Source organism: Oryctolagus cuniculus, chromosome 15 (assembly GCF_051225735.1).
Source record: "Oryctolagus cuniculus isolate XC-2025 breed Fujian yellow rabbit chromosome 15, ASM5122573v1, whole genome shotgun sequence".
NCBI classification, from domain to species: Eukaryota; Metazoa; Chordata; class Mammalia; order Lagomorpha; family Leporidae; genus Oryctolagus; species Oryctolagus cuniculus.
The window spans coordinates 13,092,329-13,116,185 of record NC_142881.1 but is presented as its reverse complement, the minus strand read 5'-3'; the positions used below and the strand labels follow the sequence as shown (position 1 = coordinate 13,116,185).

The window sequence follows — 23,857 nt, the reverse complement described above, 5'->3', positions numbered from 1 at the left end:
GTGCGTGCCCCGGGCAGCATCCTCAGGGCCTGGGGGAGCTGTGGCTGCCGATGGCAGAGAAGGAAACTGCCCTTTCTCAGGTCCCCACAGCTGTGCATGGCAGGAAGGGACCCCTCCCCATCCCCCCATTCCCTCTTTGTGAGGGTTTCCTGAGCACTGTCTGTGTTTTGGACCATCGGTAAGGAATGAGCAAAAAGGAATGTCCCAGTCCTGGTACCCGGGGAGACAGAAAACAAGTCACACTCATGGGGAGACGTACTCGGGGGACAGTGGGTACATGAGGGCTCATTAGGGAGGGACCTGACACCGAGGCGAGATCCAGGGAAGATTGGCTTCTCCCAGGAAGGGAGTTAGGGTTGGAAATGAGAATACGAAGGAGGAAATGAGGAAAGGAGTGAGGGCGTCTCAGGAAGAGGAAAAAGAACGTGCAAAGGCCCTGTGGCAGAGAAACAGGGAGAGGAACCAATGAGGCAGGACAAGAGGCAGGGGCTGAGTGGTACAAAAGGAGGCTGTGGGGACTGAAGGCCCAGGCCAGGCAGGGCCCCCAGCTGGGCTCTTCAGCCTGCGGTGCCAGAAGCCTGGGTGTGTGTGAAGGCCGGCTTTCTTTGTTCTTTCTTTCTTTTTTTTTTTTTTAAGGTTTATTTATTTATTTGAAAGTCAGAGTTACAGAGAGTGAGGGAAAGAGAATGAGAGAGAGAGAATCTTCCATCTGCTGGTTCTCTCCTCAAATGGCTGCAGTGGCTGGGGCTGGGCCAGGCTGAAGCCAGGAGCCTGGAACTCCATCCAGGTCTCTCATATGGGCGACAGGGACCCAAGCACTTGGGCCGTCTTCCGCGGCTTCCCCAGGCGCATTAGCAGGGAGTAGGGTCAGAATGGAGCAGCTGGGATGTGACCTGGTGCCCACATGAAATGTGGCGTCACAGGTAGTGGTTTAACCCACTGCGCCATAGTGCTGGCCCCCATCTTTTATTTGAAAACTGATCTGGCTGAGACAGAGCTGAGTGGAGACAGGACGATGCGGCTTTCCTGTTTTGTCCCCTCTCAGCGATCTCCTGTCTCCCACTGGACAAAAGGAAGGCGTTACCTCTCATCCAACTTGACCACCTCACCTGTGCTGGTGTTCTGAGGCATTAAAACCCGCACCATTGGTGTCAAGTCTCCGAAAATCCTTTCCCTGGCCATCTCACTAAGTAAAACACTTTTACAAATATGTATGCATGCATGTATGTATGTACTTAAAAAGGAGAGAGAGAGAGGGAGAGAGAGAGAGAGAGAGAGATCGTCCATCTCCTGGTACATTCCTCAAATGCCTACAACAGGTTGGGCCAAGCCGCAGCCAGGAGCCAGGGGCCAGGAACTGCATCACGGCCTCCCATGTGGGTAGGACCAGGCACGGACCCAAGCCCTTGGGCCGTCATCTGCTGCCTCCCAGAAGGTGCGTTAGTAGGAAGCTCAGCCAGAACTGGAGTAGCTGGTGCTGGAATCAGGCACTCTCATCCGGGTTTGCAGGCGTCCCAGGTGCCAGCTGAACTGCTGTGCCATTATGCGCTTCTGATACAACTTTCCTTTGGATGTTTAATAATTATTTATCAGAATCCATATTAAATGTAAGACAAACACACCACTTAGGCACCACTAATAAATGTTCAAATCATGTAATCTTAAAGGGAATTTTAAAACTGAGAGCCTGATGGCCCTAAGAAAGCTGTAAAAAGTTAATGCATATTCATGTATTGCAATTCACCTAACAGATAATATTGGGAGTAAAGAATTTAAATAGGGGCTGGCATTGTGGCTCAGTGGGTAAAGCCTATGATGCCGGCATCCCAGATGGGCACCAGTTCGATTTCTGGCTGCTCTACTTCCCATCCAGCTTCCTGTTAATGGCCTGGGAGAGCAGCGGAAGATGAACCATGTGAGAGACCCGGATGAAGTTCCTGGCTGCAGCCTGGCCCAGCCCTGGCCATTGGAGCCATTTGGGGAGTGAACTAGTAGATGGAAGATCTTTCTCTCTCTCTGTAATTCTTGACTTATAAATGAATAAATAAATCTTTTTTAAAAGGTTTATCTATTTATTTGAAAGAGATACACAGAGAGAGGAGAGGCAGAGAGAGAGGTCTTCCATCTGCTCATTCCGCCCCCCCCCCTTTTTGGCCATAACGGCTGGAGCTGTGCCAATCTGAAGCAGAAGCCAGGAGCTTCTTGCAGGTCTCCCATGAGGGTGCAGGGGCCCAAGAACTTGGGCCATCTTCCACTGCTTTCCCAGGCCACAGCAGAGAGCTGGATCGGAAGTGGAGCAGCCAGAACTTGAACTGGTGCCCATATGGGATGCTGGTGCTGCAGGTGGCGGCTTTACCTGCTATGCCACAGCACCGGCCTCATAAATAAATCTTTAAAAAAAAAAAAGAATTTAAATAAGGCATTATGGTTGGAAGAGGAATGAAAACATACTTTAAAAGTGTAATGGACACAATGTACATTGATTGCAACTGTGGAGGAGAAATTTGTATTTTGAAGTCTAATATGGTGGTCTTTCATGTTTTAGACTATTTTTATTGCAATGGGCACATTTAAGAGAGATATAACATTTGTATTCATGAAGGTCAATATATACAATATACCCCAAACTATTTAAATTTGTGATTTATGAAAAAGTTCAGATGCCAACCTAAACACATGCAAGGCACATATATTTTGTTATTTATTTTTTAAAATTTTTTAAAGTTTTATTTTATTTATTTGAAAGGCAGAGTTATAGAGAGTAGATACAGAGGAGAGGTCCTCCATCCACTGGTTCACTCCCCAAATTGCTCCCAGCAACCGGGCCTGGGCCAGGCTGAAGCCAGGAGCTTCTTTCAGGTCTCCCACGTGGATGGCAGGGGCCCAAGCACTTGGGCCATCCTCTGATGCTTTCCCAGGCCATAGCAGCGAGCTGGATTGAAGTGGAGCAGCTGGGACTTAAACCAGCGCCCACATGGGATGCTGGCACTGCAGGCCAGGGCTTTAACCCGTTGCACCACAACTCTGGCCCTAGGCACATATATTTTATTTTATTTTTTTAAGATTTATTTATTTTATCTGAAAGGCAGAGTTACAGAGAAGCAGAGGCAGAGAGAGAGAGAGAGAGAGAGAGAGAGAGAGAGAGAAATCTTCCATCTGCTGGTTCACTCCCCAGAGCTGGAGCTGAGCCAATCCAAAGCCAGGAGCCTCTTCCGGGTCTCCCTCGTAGGGCACATATATTTTAAAAAAGTGTTTTGGAGCCCCTGGTGCAGGCCGTGGTGCTCTGGGGGTGGCAGCAGGGACCAGGAAGAGGGGCACAGGGACGGGGATGTTCCCAGGAGCCACCTTCTTCCTGCTGGCGGGGCTGTAGTGTCCACCACAGCGGGATGACTGCATACAGGGCAGAGGACAGGCTCTGTGCTGGGGCCCTTCCTGTCTGGCCAGTGCCAGCCACAGCGTGGGCACAGAGCAAGTTCTCAACGAGTGTTCAGCGCCCAGAAGAATGAGAGGCCGACAAGTACTGGGCACCCACTCAGTCATACTAAGGACGCCCCGCACAGGGCGCATCAGCCTCCCCATTTCAGACAGAGGGGTTCCGTCATCTGCCCAAGGTCAGGAAGCAGCAGACTGGGGCACAAGAATCCTGGCCGGGGCCCTTACCTGTGAAGCCTGCCACCCCCCAGGCCCCGGGCAGAGCCCACACTCGGGGCATGCCGCAGACGTGACGCCTTCACAGCCATTGAAACCGCTTTCTGCCGTCTGCCGGCTCCTCCCCAGCGGTTTTCCTTCTCTCCTCTCCGTTTAATATTTCAGTTGCCCACTTCCTGGGACATCCCGGGGACCCGTGTCGCTGACCTACTTACCTATCCAACCGTCTTTCTCACATCCTGGGCAGGGAACACAGCGGGGCTCTTTAAGGCAGCAAGGAGGGGGACAGAGCGGGGACACACGGGGGCTCTGCTGCTCAGCGCAGGCTCCTGCTGACACAGGCGGACATGAATAAAACCAGGTCAGCGGCGTCTGCCGGGAGACCACGACAGGGCAACGCTGATGCTCGTGTGGCTTTCCAAGAAAACAGCTTCCGGCCCTTCAGCCGCCCAAGGAACTCCCAAACTCCCCCGGTGTGTGTGCACCTGTGTGTGTGCGCGCACCTGTGCGCACACAGGGGCGCGCTTATCGGGCACTGTTTGTCTCTCCTGTTTATAAAAGGAACTGGGACATCGAAAGTGGCCTCTCCCCCTTAAGAGTGAAGACAACAGCTCCAAGCAGGCGCTCTGCTCCCTTAAGCTCCATAGCTCTCCGGCAGGCACGGCTTGGAGGGGCGGAGGACGGGCGGCACAGCTGTCCCCTCCCTCTTTACCAAGTGTCCAGGAGCCCTCCCAAGGCCAGCTGCTCCTGGTGGTCCCAGAGGCCCCATCCTACTGCCCAGACTTTCTCAGACCTAGACACAGGGACCTGGGGCTGTTTACCGTCCCTCTTTCCCAGTGTGTCCCCTCACCTGCTCCAGGGTGCCCAAGGCTCAAAGCCTCCCAGAGGCGCCACTGGCTGGAGAGGGGCGCGATGACGATCAGGGGTGAGAGGGGAGCTTCTTCATGAGTCTGTCCCTGGCTCGCAACACCCCAGGACCCCTGTGCCAGGCACTCACCCACCCTCAGCGCCACGTCACCGACATTGGGGAGCAAGGATCCAGAGAAGTAGCTCCAAGCAGCTCCAGCCGCTACCGGGGGCCACAAGACAGCACCGGTCTCTGCCTCCTCCCCTTGGCCCCTTCATTCCGGGATCTCACGGTGGCCCCTCGCCCTGGCTCCTGATCCTGTCCCTCGGCGCCCCTCGGCCTCACCCGACCCAGGTCCCCAGGGCGCAGAGGCGGCCCCTCCCCGCGGAGACGGTGGGGCGGGCGCAGAACCGCACCCCCCGCCCCCGCCCCGCGTCGGCCGTGACGTCAGAGCCGGACCCGCTAAACTGAGCAGCGGCGGCCGAGAGCGGGGCGGAGACTGCGACCAGGAGCCGCCGGCACGGACGGAGCCCACAGCGGCGCAGGCACGGAGGACACCTGCCGGCAGCTGCACCCGAACCCGAGGTACCGCGACCCTACCCTCTGTCCGCCGGACTCGGCAGGGAGGAGCGCGGGGCTGGGGGAAGACGAGGAGGGTTCCCCCCAAGGCGCCGCGCGCAGGGCTCCGGGGACTCCGGAGGCGCAGAGCGCACGGTGTGCGGGACCCCGCGGCGCGTTCCGAGCGCGCCGTGCGGGAGGCGGGAGCCTCTGGGCGGCGGGGAGCCGGCCAGCGGCTGTTGCTGGGTCCCCGACGGCGCGCAGCGGGTGCTGTTTCGCCGGCTCGCGGGCGCTCGTGGGCACGCGCTCGGGGCAGGTGCGCGCGGCTGCCCGACGGCCCTAGTGCGGCCGGCCACGTCGGAGCGGGCGCGGGAGGGTGTCCCCGCCGCGCCCACCCTCACCGCGCGCTGCGCCCCGCAGCCGCGCCGCGAAGCCATGGCCCTGAGCGAGCTGGCGCTGCTGCGCTGGCTGCGGGAGAGCCGCCGCTCGAGGAAGCTCATCTTGTTCATCGTGTTCCTGGCGCTGCTGCTAGACAACATGCTGCTCACCGTCGTGGGTACGTCCGCGCCCGCGCCCGGGGTCCCCTCCCGGCTCCCACTCCCTGGCGCGCAGAGAACCCACGCGTTGAGCAAAGCTCGGCCCCCGCGCACGGCCGCGCCCGGGCTCCGAGCAGCTGCATTGTGGCTTCGCTTTCCTGGTCACCAACGACGACATCCGATAAGACGCGGCGCGCGTGTTTCCTCCCGATAGCGCCCGGCTTCCCCTCGCCCACCCGCGCCGCGATGAGAAAGATTTCCAGGAGAGGAGCCTTTCTCAGAGGTCGGAACGGTGGGCGGGGGTGCTTTGGCTACCGGAACAGGTGGGACGCGTCGCCGTTCCGAGGTAGGAAAGGCAGGGAAGGAGTGACGTGGAGAGACGTCGTCATGGAGGGTGACACGACAGATTCGCCTCTGCGCTGCGGGAGCGGACCGGACCTCATGTTCTTTAGTCTTTTTCTTACGTGGAGGTCTGGGAAGTTCAATGCAAGTGGAAACCCCAAGTCTCTTAATTAGCCCAACCGAACAAGGGTGTGGTATGTTTTCCCCTAAGGGTAGCCTGGTGTTTAATGACTCCAGTCATTTAGGTTCCTCGCCACTTGCGCGTTCTCTCACAGCTGCGCTCACGGCCACAGTCCGGTTTTCAGATCCTGGATTATGGAGAGCTGTGAGGCTGGTTCGGGGTCTCCCTCGGGGTCTCGGTGCTCCTCTGTCCCCGGGTTGACCGCCTGAGGCTTCCCCTGTACTGAAGAGTTCACTTCTCCTTTGAGGGTCGTAGGAACCCTTCGGTGTGGGCTCCCGCTCAGGTGGCAGAGCTGAAGGGGACCTGTTCAGTCTCAAGATCCTAACTTCCTGCAGGTGCACTGGGTTTTTTCCACAGCGCCTAATGCAGTTGAGCTCTCTGTTGCATTAAACCATTGGGAAGTGTCTTGGGAGCCTCCTGGGGGAGCGTTGGTGACCCCAGGTCAGCCTTGACTTCATGCTGTTTCACTTTGCTGAAATATCCCTGGGAAGGGACACAAATGACAAACATCTCTGAGGTCATTTAAGTCGGCCCAGCCACCCGCCCTGGTAGCGAATGGCTGCCCAGGGCCTCTGGGGGGCTTGATTTCTCGTGGGAACTGAGCAGGGTGGCAGTGTGTGAGGCTGGGTCCGGTGCCTGGGGGGTGGGGGAAAGCACACCACCTCCCTGGGCCTGAGCTGGCGTCCGGCCCCTGAGCAGCTGTGCTGGTTTTGCCCAGGGAGGGTTTCAGGGTGCTCACCGCTTCCTGCCCTGCTCTTGTCTCCAGTCCCCATCATCCCCAGTTACTTGTACAGCCTTGAGCACGAGAATGCGACAGAGACCCAGACGGCCAGGCCCGTGCTCACGGCCTCCTCCCCAGGCCGCTTCCACAGCATCTTCTCCTACTACGACAACTCCACCATGGTCACAGGGAACGCCACCGGAGGCCTTCCGCAGGGGCAGCCACACCAGGCGTCCGCCACCACCCAGCGCCCGGTGACCAACGCATCTGCTGCCCCTGCCGACTGTCCCAGTGAAGACAAAGACCTCCTGAATGAGAATGTGCAAGTTGGCCTGCTGTTCGCCTCCAAAGCCAGCGTCCAGCTCATCACCAACCCTTTCATAGGGCTGCTGACCAACAGGTGGGTGCTGTGCTTGTCCCGAGGGTTCCTGTTGGTCCCCACTGCTGTCCCCCGCGGCAGTCCTGCTCAGTCCTTTCTAGAACCTGGAGGGCCCGGCTGGTCTCCTTCCCCCACGTCTCTGACCTCAGCTGATCACCATTTCTCGTGTGTTCTGTCTGTCCCTGCTCCCCTCTGTTGCTCAAATAAAATGATTAGCTTCTGTCTGCATGTGGGTTTCACCAGCGCCTTGGGCAGCCACTGTGGCCATTGCTGGGTGTCTGCCATACAGCTTCCTCTCATCTGACCCCTTTGGGCACACACTTTGTTCTAGGATGAGTGGTTTCTCTCAGAGAGCCTGGGTTGTGCTGGTCCCCTTCCACTGCACAAGGGCAGAGAACGGGGGCTGTGGTCTGGGGCACGCAGGCTGCCCGGGGCAGCCCTGTGGTAACCTGGGTGTCATGGAGTCTTTTGGGCCCTCCCTTCTCTATCGCTGGTGACTGTCCAGTCAGTGTGTGTCCTACAGCTGAGACAGCCCAGTTTTACCTGGTAAGGTAAAACCCCTGCAGGACAAGGGGCAGGCAGTCCTGGTGGGGCTGAGCGAATGGTGGTGGCTGCCGTGTGCCGGCTTACAGAAGCGGTAGACGGGGAAGTGCCCAAAGGCCAAGCTGTGAGCCGGGCTCTGAGTGGCATCAGCGTGAGCACAGGGGGCCGAAGACAGGAGGAGGTGGGAGAGGAACTGAGGAGGGCAGGGCTGGGAGGACTGGAGATCCTACCAGAGGGCAGTCGGGAGCCCTCGGAGATGGCTAAGCCAGAGGCTGGCATTTGGCATTGTAAGACACTGCTTGGAACATCGCGTCTCATACTGTGTTCCGAGTCCCGTCTCTGATGCTGACTCCAGCTGCCTGCTAATGTGCACCCTGGGAGGCGCGGGTGAGGGATTGAGTACCTGGGTCTCTGCCACCGACATGAGAGACTCCGGTTGAGTTCCTGGCTTCAGCCTCACCCAGCCCTGATTGCTGCAGGAGAGTGAACCAGTGCGTGGGAGAGCTCTGTCTCTCTCCAATCACAGATTTTTTTTTTCCCAAAGAAAGTGATTCCAAAGCCAAACTGAAGAGCAAGTGAGCTAAGCTAAGGTAGGGGAGGAGGGATGGTTTCATGATTTGCGGGGCCCGATGTAAGGTGAACATGAGAGCCCCTGGTTCAGATATCGGGCGTTTTAAGATGCAGCAACAGAGCATGAAGGCAACTCGGGGCGCCCTGTGCAATCCTGGGCTTGGGGTCTGGGAGCTGAGGAGCCCTGGCAGGGGCTCCGAGGGGTCAGCTGCCCACGGTGGGAGCAGCTCAGGCACACGGAGGTTGCTGCTGCTGAATCGTAGTGAGGTGCTCGGGAGTGCCGTTGGATTTTCAAATCATTTTTAAGAATCTCAAGCCCTGTCCAGCCCTCCAGCCTGTGCAGAGCCGTATTATAAGATCCTCAGCAGATTAGCCCAGCCACAGGCTCATTGTGAGACCCCCAAGAAGCGCCATTATCCAGGTGACACTCAGGGGCTCGTGTCTTCCCCAGGAGGAAAACCAAACAGATGCGAGCGGTTGCAGGATTGTGTTCTGTCTTATTTAACACCAAGCGCGCGTCTAAAATGCATCTGGTATAATTACAGAAAACGGCTCAGGGTTTTGTATTCTGAGAGAGCAAATACTGGATGTGAAAATTGAGGACATTATCGTAATAGTGCCTTGCCAATCACTTGGGCAGGCACGTGAGTAGCCGTACAGTGGGATACTTAGAAGCCTGGCTGAAATGATGCGAGTAGTCTAATCTTCCAAATGCAAATGACAAATGAAAAACCTTTTAAAAATCCCATTCTCGTGTTTAATGACTTGCTAGGCTATCGGGGGAGAAGCTTGTTTAAAAGCGCAGAGGGCTCTCCCCTATTAAATACTGCACGTGCTTTGAGGCTGCAGCTACCCAGGGCTCTTGTTGGGAGGTTCCCAAAACACTGTCTTCCACGAGAAACCTAATTTTGTTTCCTGCATTGCGAAATGTAGTCTCTTCTTCCCACGAGTTCCCACTTTGATCTGGAGCAAAAATTCAGTCCCTAACTGACTCCCCCAGCGACCCTGCACATTTAAAAATGACCTTGGTCTTGATGTGCTGCCTGGTCATGTGGACGTGCAAGCAGGTTCTAATATCGACCTTGGCAAAACGATCGAGTGAACTCTGTCGTGCCTTAAAATGATAGTGATTTGTAGCTCTTCTATTTCTCAAGCCCTGGGGACATGAAACTGGGGACTGGCTGCTCTGCTTGGCTTCAAGACTTGGCTCTCCCTGCCCTGCCCTCACCCCCCCCCCCCGAAGTTCAGATGGGAACTGACAGAAAGGGACAAATACATCCCACTGTCCCCGGGAGCTGCTGCACACCGTCTTTGGATGTAATTTGCACCAATCACCCTCAATTACTAACAAGAAGGAATGACGTGTGTTGTCAGTGTTGTAAGCAGGTGTTTCTAACAGCCTTTTAGATGTGGTGAATATGTTTCCGATGAGGGAGTCACTAAAACTCTATGTAACTCACCTTGGCGATGTCAAACCAGTGGTTCCTCTGTAGAGACATCGGAAAGTTCACAGTAAATGGATTTAAAGGGTGAGTTTGGGGGCAGACATTTTTGAAGTCCATGCAGTTTTTTCCTAATGCGCATATTCCATGAACTTTTTGAAGCCTCCTGTGCGTTCTTGGTGAGAGCGTTGTTAACAGCGCAGGGTGTTGGAGCCCGCAGGGCCAGTCCATGTACCTTCCAGGTGCAGGTGTTTGCAACACAGGCGGAGTCCTGTCTCCACTTCTCATTCTCTCCAGCTGCTCCCTGTTAGCACAGTTTGTGCCCTTAGCTGTTAAAGAATGTGAGAGAAATCTTCCATCTGCTGGTTCACTCCTCACTTGGCTGTGCTGATCCAAAGCCAGGAGCTTCTTCCAGGTCTCCCACGCAGGTGCAGGGGCCCTAGGGCTTGGGCCATCTTCTGCCTTCCCAGGCCATAGCAGAGAGCTGGATCAGAAGTGGTGCAGCCGGGACTTGAACTGGCGCCCATATGGGATGCCGGCACTGCAGGCGGCATCTTACCCGCTATACCACAGCGCCGGCCCCCAGATTGCTTTTCTAAATCAGCAGGGAAGTTAGAAAGCAATCAGATGGATTCCTAGCGCGTGGACCCTCGCGGCCCCAGAAAACAAAATCTTGCCAGCTTTTGACATGAGCTGCTCCAGCGTGGCTCTCGCCATGCCCCTGCCCCACGTCAGGCTGCTGCAGCCCCTTGTCTTAATTTAAGTGGGACCCTCTCTGAAATGAGTCGCCCCACGCCTGTGTTCATGGCCGTGATGGTGCTCCGTGCCCCGGAAGCAGGAAGGAAGGCTGCTTTTCTAAGATTCAGATAAGATCTGGTGCCAAACCCTGAAAAGACAAAGCAGCAGTTTGTGGGAAGGCTGGACATGTTGGCGTGGCTGTAATAGGTCTGCGTTAGTCTTCACCACACTTCTCTGTAAGAAGTGGTAGCGGGTGTTGAAGTAACGACAGCTGTCATGATTTGAGCCCGTGAGTGAGGTGTGTGAAAAAGCAATGTTCTAGGCACACGAATGGTGTGAAAACTCCTTTGTGTTTCTCTGCTGTGCAAGCCAGGTACAGATGTCACGTCGTTAGCTTCACCTGCTTAGCATGAAGCAGATGCAGTGCGTGCGTCTTTAGGGCCGGAAGATCTGGCAAACCCATCGGGAGAGGAGCCCCTTGCTGGGGGCCGTCTCCCTGGGCTTCTTCCTTGACTGCAGCGAGGTCTCGGTGGTCTGCTCTTTGTCAAGCCAGTGGCAGTGGCTTAATTTATTTCCATAGTTACCTAGTATATTTCAGAGCGGCTATTTTCCCTGGCACATCTTAGCTTCCATCCCAAGGGCAAGGAGGAAGCCACAGGGCATGAAAAAATCTCTGGGAAATCGACTGTGGTTATTTTCTACCCCCAGTGGCAGCCAGTCGGCCAGAAGTGGGCTTGGTAGGAATTGGCCATGACCTTTGCAGCTCCCGTGGGGTGAGGAAACCAGCGGTTCTGGAGAGGGATCTCCCACTCTCGACTGTGGATGATGTGAGGATGGCGGGGGGTGGGGGCGGGGGCTGATAGAGTCTCTGCTTCTGCGGCGGGAAGAAGTTGCCAGTGGAGCTAGAATGTTCCTCATGGCATTGTGGGAACCAGGGGAAGAGGGCTCGCCCCGGGGAGTAAGGAGCCGGCGTGACCCCCTGCGTGGATCCACTGGCTGCGGAAGGCAGGCAGACCCCAGGGCCAGCCCTGAGAATTTAGTTGCTTAAGTGACAGATGTCGTTTTCTCCTTGAGCAAATTTGGAATTGCCTTCTGTTTGCCGACATTGAGGAGCGTGCTGAGGCCACTGGGAGGGGGACATTCCCTCGCCTCTGGTGTCACTTTGCACCTTGCAGAGTCATTACTCTGTGTCTTTGGCACGTGCCCTGGTAGAGGACACGTAGCTCCTGGCCAGCCTGAGAGAGCAGCTGTCGGACAGGGAGGAGCCTGTGTTAGTGTCTGTGGCTGGGAGAAACTTCCTGGTGTTGGGAGAGAAAGGGCAGCTCATCAGTGACCCCAGGGGACGCGTAAGCAGCAGAACTTTTGTTGGTTTACGCATTTTTCTAGGGATTTCAAATGTGATTTTAACTCTCGTTCTAACTGGATTCACTGCCAGGGGGCAGTGAATTGTCCGATGGCCGTGGGCTGGGATGACTCACGGAGATCCTCATGGGACCTTTGGTTAAAGGTTTGCTGAATCTGGTCTAGCTCTGCTGAGCAGCACTTTAATTAAGATGGCATCGGATTGAGACGAGGGTTCTGACACAGATGTTTATGACTAATATCAGTTACGTTTCCGTCCGTTTTGGAGACATTGGAAGGAAGAGGGCCTGTATGTTCTGCCCACTGCTCGGTGGCCCTGGGGCACTGCACAGCCCTCCTACATGGGTGTTCAGAGGGCCAGAGGAGGCTGAGGGTGGCGGTCTGGGTCCAGGGACGTCCCTGCTGCCTGCGGTGAGTTCCTCACCAAGCTCCAGGAACGATGCTGCCTGGTGCTAACCACTGGGCAGCCCTGCTGGCCGCTTGACCTGTACTGAAGGTGCAGGAGAGGGTGGCAGCCCCAGCCCTTGGCCTGCTCTGAGCTGCGCCGTCCCCAGACCTCCGCTTTCTCGTGGACCTTTGGGTTTCCTTCCAGCCTCGCTCCCAGTTATTACCCCCGTGTGCTTTCAGAAAATGCCAAAGGAATTAAAGCAGTAGCAAGCCCAGTGTCTGGTGTGCTAAGGGCCTAGCCCGTGGCTTCCAGTGAGACGGTGCCCGCTGGGCCCGCTGGCCGTCGGGGACCTCCGCCCTGTGGTTGGCAGCTGCCCCCGAGTGGACACCAGCGGGGCCTGAAGCACGTGAAACACGGCGTGCTCCTCACCATGAATTTGGGGCAAACTCTCTACATTCCCCGAGCCTCAGGGGTGGCTGTGTGAAAACAGGGGCAAAGCCAGCTCCTCCCAGGATGCTGGCTGCTCAGGAAGGCGGAGGCGGCGGAAGCTGTCCTTCGAGGGCCCCCACCCTGTCATTCCCAGTCTTTGGCCCCGGGGAACGTGGTAAAGTTTGAGTGGAGTGCCCTGGGCAGGCGGGCGTGCCCGGGTGCGCTTGGCCTGTAGACCTCTGCCTGGTCTCTTTCTTCATGCCTCGGGCTCCTCCTCTGTGAAATGGGGAGGTGATCATTGCCCTCCAGCAAATCGGGGAGCTGCTGGTGCAAGAGCTTGGAGACCTGAGTGTGACCTTCAAATGAAGGTGTTCATGGTTCTGACTTGAGGCGCTGCCTGGGCCCTGGGACACTCAAGCAGTTGGCCCTCGTAGCTTCGTTGGCTCCTCCCTCTCCAGGTTCCTGAGGGAGGGTGCACGGAGCCTGGAACTGCTATGGGCTGTTGTGGGTGGGATCCACCTACTACAGGTGTTGGCATCCTTCTCCGGGCAGGCGGCCAGGGAGCTGCGTGTCAGAGACCCAGCTACTTAATCCAGGAGGAGGAGGAGGGAGGAAGTTGTGTGTCTTTAAAAAAAAATGAGAAAGGCAGAGCACTGAGAGAGAGGAAGGTGGAGAGATCTTCCCTCTGTTGGTTCACTCCCCAAGTGGCTAAAACAGCCATGACTGGACCAGGCCGAAGCCAGGAGCCTGGAATTCTGTCTGGGTGTGTGTCAGGGCTCCAAGCACTTGGGCCATCTGCTGCTGCTTTCCCAGGTACATGAGCAGGGAGTTGGATCGGAAATGGAGCAGCCGGGACTTGAACTGTCAGCGTTCTGATCTGGGATGCCGGCATTGCAACCTGCCGTGCCACCATGCCTGCCCCAGGGAGTGACATTTCTAAAGCACCAAAGCACTGCCTATGCCCTGGGCGCTCTGGTGGGTGGACAGCTTGACACGCGTGTCTTCCCTTCTGCCAGTGTGGGGAGTGGGGCGTGGTCTCTCCATGGGCCTGAGAGAAGACTCTGCTGGGTTAAGTGGCAGGGCCAGGAGTCCAGCCTGATGTGGGACATGGGAAAGCCCGGGCCCTCCCTCTGCCTCTGCCCGTCTGGTGCCTGAGCCCCTTGTCTGATAGTGCACCTGCCCAGCAAATTGGATTTTGAATTTTTTGCACAGCAAGCGAGGCCCCGTTTTCTAGGCAGGGCTCGCCAGGGCCTCCAGGAAGCAGATCTGCAGTGTTGCTTCCTAATGCCCCTAAGACGCGGCACGGTTGTCTTTGAGTCACTTGGTGGCCTTTATCAGCATCGCTTGGTTGCAGCTGTCTCTTTGGGGAAGCTCTGGCAAAGACTATCATGAAGGGAATTTGTATTTTTTAATGACAGAGTAGGGGCCGTGTATTTGTGTTCCGGCCTCCTTGCCAATAACGTGTTAACATTGCTTGCAGCTCCATTTCTCTTCGGAGTGCCCGTCCGCAAATGTATTCATGTTCCGAGACAGTCAAACACAGAAAGGTCACGTAGGAAGCACTGAGTAGATGAATTTTGAGAATAGCCGACCTAACACTTGTTCACTTGATCCCAGGGGGTGCCGGGGGAGAATCGGTCTAAGCCTTAGGAAAACACCCGCAGTCACCAGGTGTTCCGGCTTGTGTTTTGCAGAATCGGCTATCCCATCCCCATGTTTGCGGGGTTCTGCATCATGTTTATCTCAACGATCAGTAAGTGTGCAACATCTCCCTCCCCGATGCGGCCACCTGTGGGCTGACTTGAAGGACACAGCCTGGGGGTGTTGGGAGTGACAGTCGCTGGAAGGAGCGCGTGGGGAGGGGGCTGGGGGGGGGGTCTCCAGCAGTGCCCCCGCGGGCTGGCGCTGATGCAGGCCTGGGCTCTTGTCCCGGCAGTGTTCGCCTTCTCCAGCAGCTACGCCTTCCTGCTCATCGCCAGGTCGCTGCAGGGTGTCGGCTCCTCCTGCTCGTCCGTGGCTGGTAGGTGTGGAAGCACCTGTGGGGGGGGGGGGTGCAGGGGTGGGTGTGGGGGGAGAGTGCCCCTGGTAACCCCGCTGGGCCCATTCCAGGTATTGGCCTGGTGGTGCAGATTCCCGGGGAAGCCGTGCACTCTCCCCTTAGGTCCTGGTTGGCTTCCATGGCAGGTTTGGGAAGACTGGAAGTCTGTGGGAGGGGAAGGCCAGGCACGGCCACTGTCTTGGTGCGCCCCAGAGCCGGACTGCCACCATCTCTTTCCCCGTTCAGGGATGGGCATGCTTGCCAGTGTGTACACAGATGACGAGGAGCGAGGCAACGCCATGGGGATCGCCTTGGGAGGCCTGGCCATGGGGGTCTTAGGTGGGTATGGGCCCCATGCAGGCAGCAGGGGACTGTCTGGTGCTGGACCTCAGCCAGCACCCCAGGCCCGGTGGGACCAAGGCTGCTTTCACATGGACAGACTGCCCAGCACCTTCCTTTGGTTGGGAAAGGGTGGGACGAGCCCTGAGCTGGGAGGACCTGGGCTTCCTCGCTCCCTGTCCCAGATCTCCCCAGACCCAGGTGTAGACATGAGGATGGAGTGGAATGGTGCACCAGACGTTTCTCTCTGGAACGTTCTGTGAGTTACAACCAGAGAGACATCCGCCTTCCGCTTCTGCCTCCCCCTCCTGCCCTGCCGGGGGACAGCTATCTCCCTGGCCGGGGGCTCGGCTCTTGTCCCCTCCGCTTGTTTGCTCCCAGCCCTCGTTTGGAGCCCGCAGTTTTGCACACACTGGTTTGTGAGCAGGGATGTCCTTGTCGCGCTGTGCTACACAGGCGGCACAGCCCCGTGACCAGGCTCTCACTTCCCTCGATCTTAGCTTTTGGGGTGACTCCAGCCTGTTCGTTCTTGGGGAGTTGCTCAGGCACCTTGACACTAAAGGGAACCTAGGGCCACCACCCCCAACTGTTTTGAAGCCAAGCAGAGAACCACAGGGGACAACAGATGATTCTGGGGGGTGGGGGCCACGCTAGGTGCCGGCGCCAGCCCCTCTCTCGTCCTCGCAGTGGGCCCCCCCTTTGGGAGCGTGCTGTACGAGTTTGTGGGGAAGACGGCTCCCTTCCTGGTGCTGGCTGCCTTGGTGCTCTTGGATGGAGGTGAGTAAGGCCCTGTGGGCACCTTGGCCGTGACCCTGGCATCCCTGCCGGCTGTGCCAGGGCCATGGCCACTGTCTGACTGGGGGCCGTCTTCTCTCCTTGCAGCCATTCAGCTCTTCGTGCTGCAGCCGTCCCGCGTGCAGCCAGAGGTAAGCGGTGGGGGGAAGATGGCCTAGTGGCGGCCACAGCCCTGGTGACTCGGCTGACACCCGCTTTTGCTTGACAGAGTCAGAAGGGGACGCCCCTCACCACTCTGCTGAAGGACCCGTACATCCTCATCGCCGCAGGTGGGCCGCTCTGCTTCTGCTTGGTCACGGCTGTGCTTGGGAGGAGGGGTGGGTGGCAGGGTCGCTGTTCATTTTGCTGGGGAACGTGGCTGGGGACATCCTAGCCTGAGAAAGCCGTAAGCTGCAGGAAGCCGTGTCTCCCAAAGCTCAGCCAAGGTCTTTGTTTTTCATTTGTTTTTGGGGCCTGCCAAGTGCTTGCATAGGCTACAGAGATGCTACTCCCCGCGAAGGCCGTCATTGTTTGGCCTGGAACTTTCTGGAAGAGGTCTGCCTTCTCACTCAGGCTGAGGTGCGCAGACTGACCTTGGCTGTGTCAGAGACTGGCAGCAGAGACCCAGAGTGCGGACTGGGCGCCTCTTCCCGCGGAGAGCGCTTCCCTGTACCGCAGCCAGGGGGCGCTGGAAACCCCTTGGGTCCAAGGCCCAGGTGGCTAAAAGAAAGCCCTGGGGTTCTGGGGAGGGGTCATGGGCTGCATGCTTCCGAGGGACTGCCCCCTCCGATGGCCCAGTCGCAAGCCGGCGGCCTCCCCGCCAGGCCGGGGCTGCCTGTGAGGGACCAGCCTTGTGCAGCTGCTGCCCGGGGCCTGGTGGCTGACGTCAGCAGCCACCCTGTGCTCTGGGTCTGGGAGGAAGAGACGTGCTGCTGCCTGGGGCCGCTCTGCAGACCTGGCGAGGGTGACATTTGCCTAAGCAGGGCTCACACTGGGAGGCCTGGAGGGGGTCTGGGAGAGGCGGTGCCTGCCCGTACTGTTTGCAAAGCAAAGCCCTAGGCTGGTTTTGTGGACCCCTTCTGGTCAGGGTGGAACGCAGGGGACCATGGCCCAGCTGCTGCCCCTCGTACTTACCGGTCAGAGTACCAGAAACCCGGTGCCCAGATCTCTCCGTGCTGGATGCACAGATCCCCTGGGGCCTGGCCGTCTGTGTTGGGGATGTGGAGGGTGTGTGTGTGGGGGGGCACAGATGTGACACTCCCCGCCCCCAACCCTAAGGTTCTTTCTCTTGGAAGCTCACTGCCCGATCCCTAGTCATGCAGGAAGTCGAGAGATCCACCCAGCACTGCTGGGCCTTGCACAGTGCCAGGCAGCCCTGGTGGGGGTGGGGGGAGTTAGAGCACGGGGAGTGGGAGGAGCCCAGTCATTTGTGTGTTCTGCTCTAAATGTCACAGGGAATGAAAGAAATCCTGTGTCAGGATGCACGTACCTGCTTCACGATTGCACAGTGTTCTTTGGGTTTGTTCTAGCAAATTACAGGTTCCACAGGCGCAGCTACGCAGGAAGCTCGCAGAGCGAGGGAGACGGTTCCGGGTGTTTTTTCCCATGTGCTTCTGTATTTACAAAGGGTCCTGGGTAACAGTGATAATGAGTGTGTGCACAGATACCCTACCTGTGCAGCTGACTTTACACCAACCTTCCACAGTGCACCTATGCTGAACACAGGGGGTCCTCCTGGGACTTCTGGCATCTCGGGGCATCATGAGAAATGTCCATGGGCATCGCACAGCAGAACACCTGCAAGAGCCTTCGGTTGCCCGAGACAGGAGACAGGGTGTGGTCAGGAAGCTGCCTGGCTGCCGAGCGGCCTCAAGTTACTTTGTGAATAAATTGGAGCTCCCTTCTTTCATCAACAAACTGGGTGGTGATTGCTGGGGCTCCCTCAGTTCCCAGGATTCTGTTTACCATCATGAATGGTGGTCGCCCCTCCCTACCCACTTGACTTGCAGGTCATCTCTCTCTCAAGCAGGAGTGGTTCTGGCCGCCCAGGCTGGGGGCTTGGGGTCTCCCTGGATACAGCAGGGACTCCGTGTGGAAGCAGAGACTCTAACCTCTTCCTCCCTTAAAGGCGCCATCTGCTTTGCAAACATGGGGATCGCCATGCTGGAGCCGGCCCTGCCTATCTGGATGATGGAGACCATGTGTTCCCGGAAGTGGCAGCTGGGTAAGGCCCCCGCGGCTCTTCTGATTCTAGAACTTTTCATGCCGGGATGATGGAGTGAGTGCTCTGCTGGACTCTGGAAGGGGCCAGTGCCTTGGGTAGCACTGGGGTGGTCTGTCCCTGTGCTGGTTTTACATCATGCCTGGTAGATGTGTCCTCTAGATGAGAAGGGGACAGTACATTGATTATATTCACATAACCTTTTTTGGTCATCATTGTTCTGTTTATTTATTTATTTATTTTTTTAACAGGCAGAGTGGACAGTGAGAGAGAGAGAGAGAGAGACAGAAAGGTCTTCCTTTGCCGTTGGTTCACCCTCCAATGGCCACCGCGGCCTGTGCGCTGCGGCCGGTGCACCGCGCTGATCTGAAGGCAGGAGCCAGGTACTTATCCTGGTCTCCCATCGGGTGCAGGGTCCAAGCACTTGGGCCATCCTCCACTGCACTCCCGGGCCACAGCAGAGAGCTGGCCTGGAAGAGGGGCAACCGGGACAGAATCCGGCGCCCCGACCGGGACTAGAACCCGGTGTGCGGAGGATTAGCCTAGTGAGCCGCGGCGCCGGCTCTGTTATTGTTAACCTCTTCCTGTGCCTAATTTATAGACTAACCTTTATCACGGACATGTATGTGTAGGGAAAAAAAAACCAGTCTACGTAGGGTTTGATGCTGTCCTCAGGTTCAGACACCCACTGGAGACTTGAAATATAGCCCCTGGGAACAGGGTGGGGGACTGCTGTAATCGTGTTACAGTTTCTGTTAGACTGGGTTCAGCGTTGATGCTTGTGTGACTTGCAAATACTGTTCCAAGCTGAGGTGTGTAGGGGACTGTGATGCAGTTCCTTTCTTTTTACAACTTGTTTTTCCTGGAGTTAGCATTGCCTTGCTTTTTCATTTTCTTCCTTTTCCATGTGACGTTTGTGAGTCCATCCCCCAGCCCCTGTGGCAGAGATGAAAGGGCCCCTCAGCACAGTCAGGCGCGTCCCCGAAGCTTCTGGGTCTTCACTTGTTTGCGGGTGTGGTCCTGGCTTCTCCACTGTAGGCCTGCTGCTTTGCCGGGACTTCCTCCCTCATCACCTGGGCGTCGTCTTAGCCTCTCGTGCATCTCCGTGTCCTTGTCCCCTGGGGCCTCTCTCAGCCCCTCGTGCATCTCCGTGTCCTTGTCCCCTGGGTCCTCCCTCAGCCCCTCGTGCATCTCTGTGTCCTTGTCCCCTGGGGCCTCTCTCAGGCCCTCGTGCATCTCCGTGTCCTTGTCCCCTGGGGCCTCTCTTGGGTTTGCTCCCGCGTTGTGGTAGAGCATAACCTACAGCAGCTTTCTGAAGGAGGGTGTGTGGCAGGCGAGGTGACAGTCCGCGTGTGGGATTCCTGGTTGGCAGTGACTCCGCGTGTGGGATTCCTGGTTGGGAGTGACTCCGCGTGTGGGATTCCTGGTTGGCAGCGACTCCGCGTGTGGGATTCCTGGTTGGCAGCGACTCCGCGTGTGGGATTCCTGGTTGGGAGTGACTTCCCACTGGCGTTTGGAGCTGGAATTCTGTTGCTGTGTAGCACCCAGCGCTGCAGTCGGAGACCGGTGTGGTTTCCTTCCTGCTCCCCAGGTCTGAGAAATTGTGTGCAACCCGACGCTCCCACCCGTTTGCGAGAACTCTCTCCAGCAGGTTATATGTCGGACCTCTAGATCTCATTCTTCTAGTTTATCTTGTCTTTTGCTTTGTACCTTCATCTTTTAAACTATTGGATTTTGAGAATTGGTGCTATCATGTCTTAAACTTGAAGAGTCCTTTTTCCATATACCTGGAGTGGTTTAAGTTTTAAATTTTTCTTGACAATGAAACAGTCTCTTATTTGGCAGGAAGGCTCTTGTTCAGTTTCGGTTTTCAGCTTCTCCTGTTGCCTCTGGCTTCCAGACTGCCTGGGGTTCCAGGGTCCCTAAACCACTCAAACTGTCCCCTGTGGGGTGACGGCAGGAGGACTGCTCGGAGGGAGAGGCGATCCCGTCCCTGTCCCCGCCTTCCTCCCTGAGTTCCCTGGGTTATGGGGCCAGAGTGTCCCTTCTCACGGAGCTCCCCACGCACGGCGGAACATTCCGGCCCTCTGCTGCGTCCCTCACTGTCCCCTGCTTGCTTCTCCCTGTCACCGCTGTGTCTCCTCTTCTGTCTGTCCTAAGGTGATGTGTACGGGGAAGAGGGGGGAGGGGCATCTAGAATTTTCTTTTATTCATTGACTAATATTTACATGTTTGGCATTCAGTGTTGTTACTGTGACTGTAAAGATTGTTCCAGGCTGAGGTGTGCGAATGTGACCTTATCATTACTGTTGTTATTTATTTTGAGGGGTGAGAGACAGACAGGTGTGCTGAGAGCGCACCCATCTGCTCGTGCATTCCCCGGATGACTGGGCTGGCCGGGGCTGTAGCCAGACACCGGCCATGCAGTGCAGGCCTTCCACGTGGGTGGCGGGAATGCAGCTACGTGAGCCGTCACTGTGGCCTGCTCGGGGTTTGTATCAGGGAACTGGAGTCGGGAATCGACCTGGCGCGCTGCGGCAGAGTGTAGGTGTCTTAGCCACTGGACTGCATACGCGCGATGACCCCAGATTCCTTACCGATGAATTTGGGCCATTTTCCTTTGGAGTTGTTTGCTCTTAGAATTTTAACTGTTCCTAGTGGACGAAGATCCTGGTCCTTGTCAGAGGTTTCACCGATATGGCCCTCACTTCATTGCATGTCTTGGACTTCGTGGGTGCTGTTTTTTTCTACTTGGAACATTCAACATGCCACTCTTAAGAGTTCGCAGTCTTCACTTTTGTGTCATTGTCGCTTCAAAGCCTTTCCCACGCCAAAATTACCTACTAAAAAAAAAAAACATGCTTTTCTCTAATACTCATGTGATTTTTTACATTAACATAGTGGCCTTCTAAGGCATTTATTCTGGTACACGCACGGCTCGCGACCAGGGTGCGGTGTGTCGTCTGTGTGGTCAGCTTGTTGTCCAGGCTGTGGTCCCCTGACTTCTCCTGTCTGCAGCAGCCTCGCGCTGGCCGTGTGTTCTCGGCTGTCTTTCTGGATCCTTCCATTCTGTTGATCTGCTTGCCAATCCCTGGGTCAGTCCCCGCCACCTCCCTAATCATAGTAGCTTTCAATGCTGTTTAATATCTCTAAGACCAATCCTTCATATGTAGCTCTTTATGACCCTAATGATTATTCTTCCGAGAGATTTCTTTTCGTAGTTCCTCCATCACACAGGTGGACATCTTTAGGTGGAGCCCCAGTCCTGAGCGAAGGCAGGTGGCTCTGTTTTTCTCGGGCCTCAGGTCCCCGGTGGAGTGGGGTGGGGAGACACTGCCTCCTGTTGTAGACTTTCCCTGCCCTGCCTGCCTCGGGCCGGCATTGAGTTGTGTTTTCAGCCCTGAAAAAGCTCCGCCTGGCTTGGGGCAGGGACTGGTCGCGGGTCGGAGGACTGTGTTCAGGAATCAGAGTCAGGATGGTCGTGTGACCTTATGTACACACTAGACCTTATGAAAAGGTGGATTTTAGAGTGTGAGTTGTAGCACACGAGAAAACCAAAACAAGCCCCACATAATGGGAGTTATTTGGTGACGGAGGAAGGACTTTTGGAGCTAAGTTAAGGACAGGCAGACTTGCTGCTCCGAGCTCCCGGGGCCGAGAGGAGACCACCTGCAGGGGCTGGCGTTGCAGCAGGGGGAGTTGCTACTTGGGACGCCCCAGTCCACATTGGAGCGCTGGGAGTGAGTCCTGGCCACTCAGCTTCCAGCTCAGCTTCCTGCTGATGTACGCCCTAGGAGGCTGTAGGGGATGGCGCAAGTGTTCGGGACCCTGCTACCTTGGTTGGAGACCCAGATAGAATTCCTGGCTCCTGGCTTTAACCTGGCCCAGCCCCAGCTATTGCAGGCATTTGGGGAGTGAGCTAGCGGATGGAAGATCTTTTTTTCTCCCTCTCTTGTTCTGCCTTTTCCATTAGAAAAAGAGGAGCCCTTCAGAGCTCCCAGAGCAAGCGGGCCACTTGGCGGGGGTTGGGGGGACATCCTTCCAAAGCTGGGTGAGCACCCGCGAGCTTTGCAGAGGACAAGGACACCGTGTCGCCTTGTCGCCAGTGCTCATGCAGTGCCTTCCAGCTTTGCCTTCCCTCTGATCCTGGTGGCAGCCTGAGCGGCAGGTGTTCTGGGGAGGGGCCCCCATCCAGTGGGAGTGGGGGATGTGCAGAGCCGCCTGAGTGGAGCCCCTGCCTTTGCTTTGCAAGTGCTCTTGGGCAGACACTGCTTCGATGCTTCCGCTGTCCCTGCCTGACCGACTTATGATCCTAATTGAATGTGTCCTAGCCGTGCCGGGGCACTTAGCTGCTGTGCTCTCGGCCTCGCCAGACAAAGCCCGAGGCTCTTCCTATAAAGTCTTTAAGGTCAGTCAGAAGGCCAGGGCCATCCGGTGAGATAGCCGAGCGCAGGCTGCCTGTGTGTCACCGGGAGAGGCCTCGTGGCTTTGTCGCTGAGCGAGATGCTCGGGATTGGACCAACCGGACCGGTGCACTGCCCGTTGCCTCCAAGACACACTTGCCTTTCGACAAGAGAATCTCACTTGTGCATCTGCTCCGGGATGCGCTCCTTTGTGTGGTCCCTGCAGCTGGCAGCTCTCAAACCCTGGGCCTGGGGATGGTGAGTGTGGAGGAGCCAGTGCCGAGGGCCGGGCAGCCCCACGGCTGTACAGGGACCACCTGCCTTTCTGCTCCCCTCACTGTCCCTGGAGAAGCGCCCTCACATCAGAGGTCAGAGCAGAACATTATTATTTGCACCATGGATGACACGCGATTGCTCCTGTGGGCGTGGGTTTCGGGGCAGAGACAGACGGCAGCGCGTGCTCACTCCCGAAGGCCCTCTCACGAGTCTGCCCATGCGTGGAAGCTCTGGGTTTGGGCAGGTGGAGAGAGCATCTTTTCTCTGAACCTCAAGTTCTAGGTCTGGACCTTTCCCAGACAGCTGGAGACCCAGGAGGCAGAGCCGGAGTCCAGGGGGAGGTTTGTAGGCCCCAGAAGCAAAGCGTAGGCCCTGGGGAAGAGGCCCCAGGGCAGGCTGGAGCCAGTCTTTGTTCTGGCTCTTCTGGCCCATTTGTCTATGAGATGTGGCACAGTGAGGGTGGACCCAGGGACCCTGGCTGCGGGGCGGGACCCGCTATGCTCTGGCCAGCTGTCACCTCGGGCTGGTCCCACGCAGCCCCGCTGGGCCCCAACATGCAAGGAGCTTGCCAGCATCCTGTGGCTCTGGGCTGTGTGACTCTCAGTCCCCCGAACCTCCTGTGGGGTGGGGCAGCGTGAGGCCATCGCCCCGCCCTTGTTCCAGGCCCTTGGGGACCCTCAGTCACAGCTGTGGCTGAGCAGGCTTCTCCCCTGGGTGTGTCAGAGGCTGGGGTTGAAGCCCAGGTTTATTAATTTTTTTAAAGATTTCTTATTTGGAAGGCAGAGCCACAGAGAGAGGGGGAGGGGAGGGATGATGGAGGGATCCTCCATCCGCTGGGTCACCCCCCAAATGGCTGGGTCAGGCTGTAAGCCAGGAGCCTCCTCCAGGTCTCCCGTGTGGGTGTGGGGTCCGAGCGCTTGGGCCTTCCTCTGCTGCTTTCCCAGACACATTATCCAAAAAGGAGCTGGATCAGAAGCAGAGCAGCCGGGACTGGAACGGGCGCCCATGTGGGATGCTGGGATGCAGGTGGAGGCTCTGCCTACGCCACAGCGCCGGCACGAGGCCCGGTTTTACAATGGGCCAGGGAGACACACTCTCAGCGTGAACTCTAGTGTGGGCGGA

At 56.9% G+C, this 23,857-nt stretch overlaps 1 protein-coding gene across 9 annotated transcripts in view; it reads left to right on the top strand.

Moving 5' to 3' along the window:
• Nucleotides 1-4,929: 4,929 nt before the first annotated feature.
• SLC18A2 (solute carrier family 18 member A2) overlaps nucleotides 4,930-23,857 on the top strand; it is a 37,131-nt gene continuing 18,203 nt past the window's right edge. Inside the window, exons 1-10 of one of the 9 annotated variants that reach the window (XM_051824209.3) lie at nucleotides 4,930-5,080; nucleotides 5,474-5,609; nucleotides 6,879-7,233; nucleotides 14,379-14,437; nucleotides 14,621-14,704; nucleotides 14,969-15,061; nucleotides 15,749-15,838; nucleotides 15,944-15,987; nucleotides 16,065-16,125; nucleotides 17,964-18,059. In XM_051824209.3, coding sequence (XP_051680169.1) covers nucleotides 5,489-5,609; nucleotides 6,879-7,233; nucleotides 14,379-14,437; nucleotides 14,621-14,704; nucleotides 14,969-15,061; nucleotides 15,749-15,838; nucleotides 15,944-15,987; nucleotides 16,065-16,125; nucleotides 17,964-18,059 — 1,003 coding nt within the window. In that variant the 5' untranslated portion in view covers nucleotides 4,930-5,080; nucleotides 5,474-5,488. Of the gene's footprint in view, nucleotides 5,081-5,473; nucleotides 5,610-5,924; nucleotides 6,126-6,878; nucleotides 7,234-8,206; nucleotides 8,346-9,754; nucleotides 9,855-10,073; nucleotides 10,196-10,536; nucleotides 10,879-13,498; nucleotides 13,660-14,378; nucleotides 14,438-14,620; nucleotides 14,705-14,968; nucleotides 15,062-15,748; nucleotides 15,839-15,943; nucleotides 15,988-16,064; nucleotides 16,126-17,963; nucleotides 18,060-23,857 lie in introns of those variants that run through there. The other 8 variants (XM_089313957.1, XM_089313965.1, XM_089313958.1 and 5 more) reach the window with 8 other exon arrangements.